Source organism: Manis pentadactyla, chromosome 14 (genome assembly GCF_030020395.1).
Source record: "Manis pentadactyla isolate mManPen7 chromosome 14, mManPen7.hap1, whole genome shotgun sequence".
NCBI lineage: Eukaryota > Metazoa > Chordata > Mammalia > Pholidota > Manidae > Manis > Manis pentadactyla.
This window is the reverse complement of record NC_080032.1, coordinates 66,182,827-66,193,765: the sequence shown is the minus strand read 5'-3', so window position 1 is coordinate 66,193,765 and position 10,939 is coordinate 66,182,827. Positions and strand designations below refer to the sequence as shown.

General features: G+C 36.3%; 2 protein-coding genes across 2 annotated transcripts in view; one reads left to right on the top strand and one right to left on the bottom strand.

The window, feature by feature from the left end:
• LOC130680814 (alpha-2-macroglobulin-like) overlaps window positions 1-10,939 on the top strand; it is a 43,712-nt gene that overhangs the window by 16,602 nt on the left and 16,171 nt on the right. Inside the window, exons 15-22 of the mRNA XM_057492266.1 lie at window positions 872-1,021; window positions 2,875-3,036; window positions 3,503-3,584; window positions 6,836-6,953; window positions 7,532-7,760; window positions 8,636-8,762; window positions 9,033-9,154; window positions 9,678-9,729. Of these exons, the coding sequence (XP_057348249.1) occupies window positions 872-1,021; window positions 2,875-3,036; window positions 3,503-3,584; window positions 6,836-6,953; window positions 7,532-7,760; window positions 8,636-8,762; window positions 9,033-9,154; window positions 9,678-9,729 (1,042 nt within the window). The remainder of the gene's footprint in view (window positions 1-871; window positions 1,022-2,874; window positions 3,037-3,502; window positions 3,585-6,835; window positions 6,954-7,531; window positions 7,761-8,635; window positions 8,763-9,032; window positions 9,155-9,677; window positions 9,730-10,939) is intronic.
• The window catches only part of KLRG1 (killer cell lectin like receptor G1), a 67,630-nt gene continuing 65,731 nt past the window's right edge, over window positions 9,041-10,939 (bottom strand). The window contains exon 6 of the mRNA XM_057492265.1: window positions 9,041-9,107. Within this exon, the coding sequence (XP_057348248.1) occupies window positions 9,099-9,107 (9 nt within the window). The 3' untranslated portion in view covers window positions 9,041-9,098. The remainder of the gene's footprint in view (window positions 9,108-10,939) is intronic.

The following is a 10,939-nucleotide window of genomic DNA, read 5'->3' as shown; positions in this document are numbered from 1 at the left end:
AAATTTAAAAAATCTTTCTGAAAAAGCCATGAGACTTGGAAAGACATAGGTTATTTTCTAGATGAGGAGATGGAGACCGTGGTAACAGAGCAACTACTGCAAGGTCATATGGTAATTTAATAGCATTCAGTGCATTCGTTTTAAGTCCCATGCTAGTACACATTCTAGCATATTGTATTTTATTATTTTTGTGTGTGTGATAAGATCATACATCATACATACAACATAAGATCTATCCATTTAGCTAATTGTTAAGTGTATATACAATACAGTACTGTTAATTATAGGCTATCTGCCATACAGTAGGTCTGTAGGGCTTATTCACCTTGATACTGAACTCTGCCTTCTTTAATACCTCCTGCTTCCTGTCTCAACAGCTCCTCCTGGCAACCGCCCTTCTACTCTGCTGCTTCTATCAGCACATTTTCAATCACATTGTGCAACCCTTAAAAATCAACCATCCAGAGCCATTCCCTTCATTCTCCTGAAATGAAATGGGAAGCATAAAGTGATAAATAAATGATAGATGATAGATTTATATCATACCATGTATTATCTTTATATTTAGAATGACGTGGAGCAGTAGATCAAATACGTAATTGGTCCCTAAAAATAAGTAATTAACAAGCATATATTTCACTCCAAGCATTCATTTGTTGTGTCAGAGTATCAACGGCCTGTACACTAACCGATCGATAAACCTTGGTGAAGGAAAGGCAACCAAAGAGCCTCAGGACTATCTGACAATCAAAATTTGGCAAATCAAGAGTGATGTGTGTTGAATATGCAGATGACAAAAATGTGAGGGGCTTTAGGACTGTAATACCAGGTAGGTTACTAACCTGATTCCCGCCCCTGCCCCGTCTCACAGGTGGGTTTGCACTTCAGCCCAGCACGCAGCCTCCCCGCCTCGCCCGCCCACCTGCGCGTCACAGCCTCCCCTGGCTCCCTCTGCGCCCTGCGCGCCGTGGACCAAAGCGTGCTGCTCCTGCGGCCCGAGGCTGAGCTCTCGGAGGCCCAGGTGAGTCCCGCCCGCGGGGCCAGGGAGGGCCCCTGGCTCAGGACAGAGAAAAGCTGTTCAGAGATTTTAAATGTTTTCCGTTTGTTTGGGAGTTAAAAACTATCAAAGTCCTTCAACATATGTTATCTTATTCAATGCTTCTGGCATCCCCAAGACATATTTATTAACTTAGAAATGTGTTTGTTACACTCTTAAACTTCATAAAACAATTTCAAACTCTTCACATTAATTTGATGCCACCATTTTCACCTTAATGACACAGTATCATCTAATTTTCTTCCAGAGTATATCATCTTCATTTCCACCTAAGTTGTCTGAATGTGACACTTTAACAGTCTATGTTTATGACTTAGCTGGCCATTTTACCTCAAAGAGTAGTGCAGATTTACATAGAAATAGGCTATTTGAGTGTTTTATTTTTCATTCTTTTTATAGGTGTATATTCATGACCTTCACCATATAAAAATGTATTGCATTTTTTTAAAAGACTTGATTAGAGAAATAATTTTTCTCAAGGACTCTTGGGAAATGTAGCTATTTCAAATATTTTGTTTCTTGAGAATTTCATTTTTATATTAATTTAGTCTGACTTCTAACATCTCTTAAAAATAAAGTACTATGAATCCTAAATCTTTACTTCCTAGCAAAAAGTTTACATGAAGAGAAATTTTTGGATGTTGCATATTTCAAAGGTGGAGATACAAATGCTTTTGACTATTTTTGGACTTGGGAAGTTGCATAATACTAATGGGTTTCCAGAAAGAATGTTTAGTAAAGCCTGTAAATAGCAATAAATAATTCTTAGTTTGTGTAATTCAAAAGAGTTATTCAACAAATAGCACCATTTCTCCAGAGTCCTTGAGGAAATATTGCTGTAATCAACTCTTTAAAAAAAAAAGCAATAAAGTAAATGTTTATATGGTGAAGATCATAAATATACATCTATAAGAAGAAAGAAAAACAAAACACCCAAATAGCCTATTTCTATGTAAATCAGTACTATTAGAAACCTGAAGTAAAACAACCAGGTAGTTTAAAGTGCCATATCTCAGAAAACATAGGTGGACCTAAGTATATAAGAGAATACCCTATACAATGAAAAACTTTGTAAAGAATAAAATATAAAGTGAGACTTTCTTGTCTGAGCAATAATCTGGTAGAAGAAAGAAAACCTCATATTTGAGCATATATGGGATAACTGAAACTTTGGGATCATCATTGGATAAAAAGTTGTGGACTTCACCTCCCATGAAAAACGTCTTGAATTACACTGATGTGACTGAGATGATATGTGATGATTCATGTAACTACTTAGAACAGGGTGCTCACTTTTCATCCTATATGTAAGGGTAAAAGTAAATGGATATATAAACCCTTTGAATAATGGCAAGTTTGCCTTGTGCTGATTTGGATTACAAACCTAAATTTGTGTGCTCCTTGAGGGTAAGACTCACAAAACTCATTGTATTCTTTCACACAGTAAAATTCTATCACTGACTGATATTATATTATTAACATGTATTATTAAATTCATATTTAATATGCACTCTATATATTTTTATATTATAAATAGAGCTCAAGCTTAAGGTCTAGAATTTGTCTTTGAACTCACTTTTTAATGTTCCTGTTACTCTTGAGTGCTTGGAATATGTTTAGTCTTTCTTGAACATGGTAAACACCTTTAGAACAAAACACTGTTTAAAAGAAAATATCCACAAAAAATCCCTTTTGTAGATCATAGACACACTCTAGAAATGATTGGTATGATTACATTTGGTTCTTTTCTTTTCACTGGATAGGAGCCAAGAAAGAACAAGTAAGAGTTTTTCCCTTTTTTCCCCATTTTTTTATAGGTATATAGTCTGCTGCCTGGGAAGGACATCACTGATATCATTCATAGTTTAAGTCAGCGGATAGAAGACCAAAAAGACTGTATCAGACCTAATAATGTCTCTATTGATAAGTACTCTGCTGTATCCCACAGCACAGAAGAGGATGTTTACAGCTTCATAAGGGTAAAGCCCATATTATCTATTAATAGTCTGCCTTTTGCTTATTTAGGGTTAATAGAATATTAATAAAGAATATTCAAAAGTCCCCAGTCTGGGTCTTTGTTTTTCTGCTGAGGAAACTGAGGCAGAGAGCTTAAGTGACCTGCTGAAGTAACACAGCTAAATGTAGCAGAGACAAAACTCCTCTGGTTATGAATCCCGTGTTCCTTTCAACGTACCCTATGGCTTTACAGCACTGACTTCACAGTACTCAGCTTTCCTATGCGGAAGAGTATGAGCAACAATTCTTGAGGAGCCTTTCAAAGAACAAAACTGTATTATTCCACTATTGCCTTGAGCATTCTGCAGCTCTTCTTGGTTCTGGAAGATGATAATGCCATGGAGCAGTTACTATGAGTTTTATACAAAGTAGAGTTTTAATATAATTTTTAAATGTTTAGGTTTGATTTGGTCATCATTTTCTTTCCAGGACATGGACTTAAAGGTGTTCACCAACTTAAAGCTCAAACATCCCAAATTTTGTCCAGAAGAGAGAAGGTTCCATCAACCAGGTAAAATAACAAATCAGTTTGTGTTTTGAATTAAGGGAAATAGTAGTTATTTAGCCAAGATGATAAAAATGAAATGGTAGAGCAAGCCTGCAGGTTCATGTCAAAGGGAAAGAACCCAAGATTACATGGGCCAAATTAATTGCCCAAAGTCACAGAGACAGTAAGTGGCAGAGCCAGGACCAGAGCCAGTGATTTTGATTGCATTGTCACCAGTAAGCAAGAAAAATAGACAATAAGATAAAATGTAATAATTATTATAGTAAGTGGACAGAATACACACACAAGAGCAATTCTGTGAGTCTGAAAAAAATTTTCATACAGATGTGTCACATGGAATGAAAAGAATTTTGGCAAGGAGAGAAGAAAAAAAACCACTTCCACCAAAGGAAAGAGTATCGAAAGAAAAGAAATAATATTTTAGTCAAATTACACTGAAAATGAAGTAGACTAGTTACTCTTCCTAACCCCATCCTAAATTGTTTAAAAGTATTGTCTTCTCAAGCTATTTACTGTCTGAGCCCATGGTCCGTCATTTTTCCCCTCTGATTCTACCCATTCTTTTAAACATTTTCCAAAATATCATCTGGCAATACATTACCCATTGGCATATTTTTTTAAAAGACCAAGTAGGAGCCAAAAGTCCTGATGTGTGGCATCAGAAACAACAATCCTCTTCTCTAAGTCTCAGTGTTATTAGTAAAATAAGGGAATCAAAACAAATGTTCTTTAAATATCCCTCTGACATTATACAATAATATGATGTAAGGTATTCATATGATGTGATTACAATATAGTCCCAGGTTAAGGGCAACTTAAAGAATCATTTCCTAAGCAAAATTTAAGTACTAGTCTGTAAATAAACTCATGGCACAGCTCTGTAAGTAAACTTACGCTTACACCCTTGTAAAATGCATTTCAAATATTAGAGGACACAGATTTTGAACATGTATTTCTCAAAGTGGGTCACAAGGATAGATATATAATTTATCTGTAGAAAGATATTATTATAATAAAGATATTATTCCTTACCTATAGAAAGATATTACTATAACAGAGATATTATTATCTGTAGACACTAGATTTATAAATAAGGAATAAAGGAAAAGAAAATGATAATGGGAGTCCACTCCAAAATAGACTATATTCAACACAGGTAATTTTCTAGGATATGCAAGTTGACCAGAATTAGTGTGATTCTTATATTTTATTACTATTTACTGAAAGCTAAAAAAGTCCACAGGTGTGAATACAAAAGAATGATGAAGCTCTAAAACAGGTGTGATGGATGGAAAAAGGGTATCAAGAACAGTCATTTCTGAGATGGATGTAGAACAATTTTGGGTATATACAATAGTGCAGTATGAGATAATCTGTAATCCCTAGGGAAATTCCTTGGAGTAATATTGGTTGGACATCTTTATGAGAAACCACATACTACATTCAGACACGACACTGTACAGAGTAGGTAACATAGCTCTTGAGGATGACCTAAAGAAAGACTATGGTAGCAGGACAAAGACCAATAAAGGGGTATAAAAAGCTGAGCTAGTCAGTGATAGAAATAAAATACAGATATACCCTAAGCATGAAAAATAAAATGTCATAATTTATCACTTTTTGTCTGTAAATAGTGAACGATAAAAGAAATAAAGTATTTCTGAGGGGAAATGAGTAGCTCATCTTGACTCCATCTGAACAGTAAATAGAAAATCATTGGATGCTATTTTATGGACAACAAGGCACATTCATCTGGTGAACAAAGAAGCCAAAAAAAACCCCTCATGTCAAGAGAAACACAGGAAACTATCATCAGTGGAGTTAGCCAATTTTTTACTCAACAATAATACGTAAGACTGGATACTTGTAAGAAGATAGGGCAGGACTCTGACATTGTTATGGAAGATAATAAGAAAAAGGAGAGTGATCACATTACAGAGGAAGATTAATTGCTTGTAAAATTTGTTTTAAATTATAAACCATAGCTTGTAATTGCTGTTAATAGCAGTACCTTGTAAAAGCTGGAGAAATTGGAAATAAATGTGCTAAATAAATAAATGCATCCATGCAAGATACATTAGGACTTTCCTAGGCCCCAGATATTCCTGCCCATGGGGGCCCCTATTTCATAAAAAAAGAATTAAAAATTATTTTGTAACTATGTTGGCAAAAGACAAATATCATTCAGTCTGGATTGTACCTATTTTTTTCATCTTGATTTGAGAAGAAATTAAAATATTTTCATGGGTTCCTAAAAGCGTTAGGGACCTTAGGCACTGTGCCTGCTGTACATACTGGATAAATTAACTTACCTGCAGATACTGAAGCTACTAATTGGAGGACTGAGACATTTGAAAACTGTGGAATGAAAGTTAAGTAGAAAGTCAGAGGCCAAGGTAAGAGGTCAGTGGTCATTTAGAGAGAAAGGCCTAGAGAAATGAAGCACATGAGGGCTGGGGAAACAGTTGCTGTAATGTGTCTCCTCATTTTATCTGTTCTTCACAAGTTATTTCTGAAAACAAATCAATTCAAGAAGAAAATACTCAAAAGCCTTAACTCTGAATCTGTATATAGACATGTTCTAAGAAAAGGCAGACCAAAAACCTCATTTACTAGTTGCAGGATTTTCTTTTTCTGCAATGCCAAACCAATGTATGATTCTTGCGCCACAATTTTCCGTTGCCTCACCAAAGAAATACACTTGATAGAAACTTTTCCCTTTTGTTTGTTTTTGGTTAGGGAGTTTGTACTTTCCCTTTCTTGCCTTTTCTACCAATTAAAAACAGAGTCAAAGTATTGAGTTTGATTCTATTGATTTACAGAAAGAATACACTACAAGAATCTCTCTACTAATATGTTGGCTTGTTCAGCTCTGGTTGTTAGTTATTCAAATGATTCCTCTTAAAGCCACACTTGCCTGAAAGTGATATTATGGTTCTTGCTTCCGTCTAAGTTAAAAGTTCTACTCTCTTTTTCGTAACCCTCCCCAGCTACCCCAACCCCAAAAATACATACTGTTTTTCTGTTGATGCTAGATTATGCTTCCTCCAGTATTTTGCCATTTGTATTTTTGACAAAGATTCTACTCATCCAGAAAATGACTGACCTGGCACATTGTTTCCAGTGCAATTGTCATAACATTTTAATTTTAGCCAGAAAACTAAATATTTAGCCACATTATTCATTTGTGTCATATTGTATGGAAATATCTTCTCAAAGCAGTATATCCTTTTCTTGCACTGTCATATCCATAGTGGCACTTCCTTTTGTGAAACAGAATGAGGTGATTGAAAATTTCCAAATACAGCCGTTCACTGAGACTGTACGAAACTATTTCCCTGAAACCTGGATCTGGGACTTGATAGTAGTCAAGTGAGTAACTTCCATTTTTACCACTTGCTTTAGATGAAAACATGACTTCATTATTTCCAACTATTTTTCTAATTAATTTCTGTCATTTTGAGACAGGACTAGGCTAATTTATAAAACATTGGTCTAATTATATCAACTCACCAATTACAGACATATTTGTATTCCTGGCACTTCCAGAAAATGAACACGGTGACTAATTGTCATCTGGGTTTCTAATGTTTAGCACCATTCAAGGACACTATGTTGACAACAAACAGGAAGCAATCCTACATGGAGCAAACCATTTTTAGAATTATTACTTATAAAATTTTCAGATGGTATTTTGGAGAGGGAAGTTCATTGACACCTGCAAATCCATGTTCTCATGGATTTGTACAGATTTCTAATGGTAGTAGACTTGAAGGTGGTATGGGAGGCATGACCATGGTTGGGGAAATAGGGCCATTGAAATGCCTTCTATTTGTCCATCTTGGGCCCTGATTACACTCTTAATTTCTGGGTCACACTCATCCGTTACCATCTTAGAAATAACTGACTCTCTGGCTCACTTCCTTTTCTCCACATTGCCGTCCTCCCAGCTCCTCAGGTGTGGCTGAAGTTGGAGTAAGAGTCCCAGATACCATCACTGAGTGGAAGGCAGGGGCCCTCTGCCTGTCCAATGACACTGGACTTGGTCTCTCTCCGACTGCCTCTCTCCAAGCCTTCCAGCCCTTCTTTGTGGAGCTCACAATGCCCTACTCTGTGATCCGCGGAGAGGCTTTCACACTCAAGGCCACTGTCCTTAACTACCTTCCCAAATGCATCCGGGTAAGGACTCCCTCCCCCAAATTAAGCATTCACAAAAGATTGGGTTTGGCCCATAGCACCTCTTCCAGATCTCTGAGCTATCCCAACTCCAATTACATTATTACCACACCAGTAATGATCAGGTTTGAAGTAAGAAGGGACATAACGAGCACTTTTTGTTCCAAAAATATATATATAAGACACTTGTGAAATTTTAGCTTTGCAAACTCCAGATCTCAATTTTATTTTGTTTCTCATGTTTTCAAAACTATTTTATTATAACCTAGGCTGAGAGCCTAAAAATGAGATAAACCAGTACTGTTCAGTCCCATTATTTAGATTTTCTAAGTCTTCCTCTAAATCCCTGACACTTTCTTTGTACTTCTTCTCAAACACAAATTGCATTTAACTATATGTAACTTAACTCTCCCTGGGCATCTTGTATGTCCTGCCAGCAAAAGCACCTTGAGGACAGGAGCCACTTTCAGCCTAGAAGTGTCCTGGAAGACACTCCAGTTGGACTATAGCCACAAAATAAGCTGAGAGAATTCTCACAAGTCTAAGCTAGTAGATAAATTTCCTCAGGGAAACAAGCTGTGGTCAACTTTTCCTATCCTGCACTATTGGCACAAAAAAAAAACACAAATAAATATGCTTATATTTCTATTAAACATGCATAAATGTATGTTTTCTATATAAAGTTTATACAACTTTTTTGTGTAAATAGTCTCAGCTTATGTCATTTTCAACCCCATGCTTTCCAAAAATGCTTCTCCCTGTCCCCATTTAACACCTAACTTCACCCCAGGCTCTTTCACTTATCCCATCCTGTACATCTACTTGTTGCCTTTTGAAACTCATTCCTTTGTGTCTCTCTGTCCCATGCGGGGCTACAGGTGAGTGTGCAGCTGCAAGAGTCTCCTGACTTCACAGCTATCCCAGTGGACAAAGACCAAGATTCTTACTGCCTCTGTGCAAATGGGAGGCAGACTGTGTCCTGGCTGGTAACTCCCAGGACACTAGGTGAGTGAAAGCTCTCTCAAAGATGATGAATATAGGAAAGTTCCTTAAATTAGGTTCTCCTCTTTGGGGTCCACAAACACTAGATTCCGGGTGCTGTTTCTGGCCCTGTACTTGTGAGATCCTTCAATAAGGAGCAAGTCTTTGAATTGCTCATGGAACATAGGATGCCTTGTGGATCTTGGGGGTGTAGAGAGTACCATGGGACATCCATACTTAGATGGATTGTTTGTTTGCTGGGATCTTTTTTTTTATGGATTTCCTTTGTTTCAGGGAATGTGAATTTCTCTGTGAGTGCAGAAACACTGCAGTCCTCAGAGCTCTGTGGTACTGAGGTGGCTACAGTTCCTGAAATTGGGAGAAAAGACACAGTTGTCAAACTTCTATTAATTGAGGTGAGTAAGCCTGACTTGTTTGATAGCCATGCCAAGTCCAGAAAATGGTAGCAATACTATCTATAATCTTTGGGTAAAAGAAGAATGAATAATAATATGAAAAAAAAGAATTTTACATGAACTCAGTATACTTCACAGCATATGACAAGTTCATGCATTAAAACAGTCAGTGTTTTGATTTTGCACTTGCCTGTTAGCCATTTTCCCAATAGCTGAAAATTTGACTGGATAAATTTTGTACCTATTTCTTTTCCTTCATCGCACCTCTCGCCTCTGTTACCCTCACTTGTTTGTCCTTTTTCTCTTAATTATCCTTCTTTATTCTTGTCTCTGTCACCTGGGGTCCTCCAAACTTCTCATACTTCCAGGTTTTTACTGCTGTAATGGAAATTTGCATTCATCTAACTCAAGCCCATCACTTCACAAGTAAGGAGGATTTAGATACCCACTTATAACCCACATTGTTTTTTTTACTTGGAAGCTCAATCCCTTCTCATCTCTCTTCTCCTTCTTTCCACCCAAGCCTGAAGGAATCAAGCAGGAATATACCTTCAACTCCTTACTCTGTGCATCAGGTAAGAGTCATTCAAAACAGAAAGAAGAAGATGGCAACACTTATATTACAACAAATTATTTTCTGTATAAATCATCTTATTTGGTTTTGCAATATTCCTAGAATATCCCAGAAGTTGGGACACTAAGTACCTTATGCACATTAGACAAACAAGAAAACTGAGTCATCAGATCAAGTTTCTTCATTGTATTAACATAGCTATTAATAGTACATCAGGGTTCAACTAAGATGTTTTTGTTTTTCATTTGTAGCTCTTTTTTTAGAGTACAGGAATTTCTTTATCCAGCACATACAAGGGCTTAGAAAGGGACCTCAGGAATAGCCAGGAAGAGGTCAAAATCAAAATGTGCCTAAGCTAATGGAATACGATAGAGAATACTTGGTGAAGGAACATATATTTCTGACCTTAGAGCTTATTTAAAAACTGAGTTTTATGACCGAAGACATTCCACACATAACCTGTACCAAGTCATGAAAATACAGTTGTCATAGTATTTTTCTCTCATTTTTGTGATATTACTTGTTCTTTTACCACTGTATACTGAACTCATTTGAGAAGAGGCTGTAAGAAGTTATCATAAAAGATTAATCTCCCACTGAATGCAAGCTTAACAAGAGCAGACATTTTGTCTATTTTTGTTCATGACTGTATCCCCAGTACTTCGACCAGTGACTAACACAAAGGGGTTGCTCAGTGCATATTTGTTAAAAGAATGAATGATGTTGCTTAAAAGGTTTTAATTCTAAAGCAAGTTCATACAGTAAAATCTATTATCTTAAAAAAATATAACAAAGCAGAGGCCAGATAAAGTAAATAATTTCAACAAAAGTGAAACATCCTATTTACATGCAGTACACTTAAAGAAAATTGTTTTACAGTTATTGAAAGTTGTGAAAAGTTTTTGTATGAAAGGCAGAAGTTATGAAGAGAGTCACTGGAGATTAATAAAACTTGCTTATCTCTGAAATTCCCAAGAGTAGACTAGTAAAGGATATATTCTTATCATTGTTTTCCTGAGGCTTCATCATTACAAACTAATCTACCTCCCCATCCCACACAGGCACCTATATCAAGGACTTTCATGAAAGTAATATCCCTGAGTAGTGAGTGAAACCTGCTGAAATCAGAGCAACAGAGAGTAGTTACCCTAGAGCAGCAAAGAACCATGTTTACTGTGTTCATTCATATATTCTTGTATGTTGGATATCTT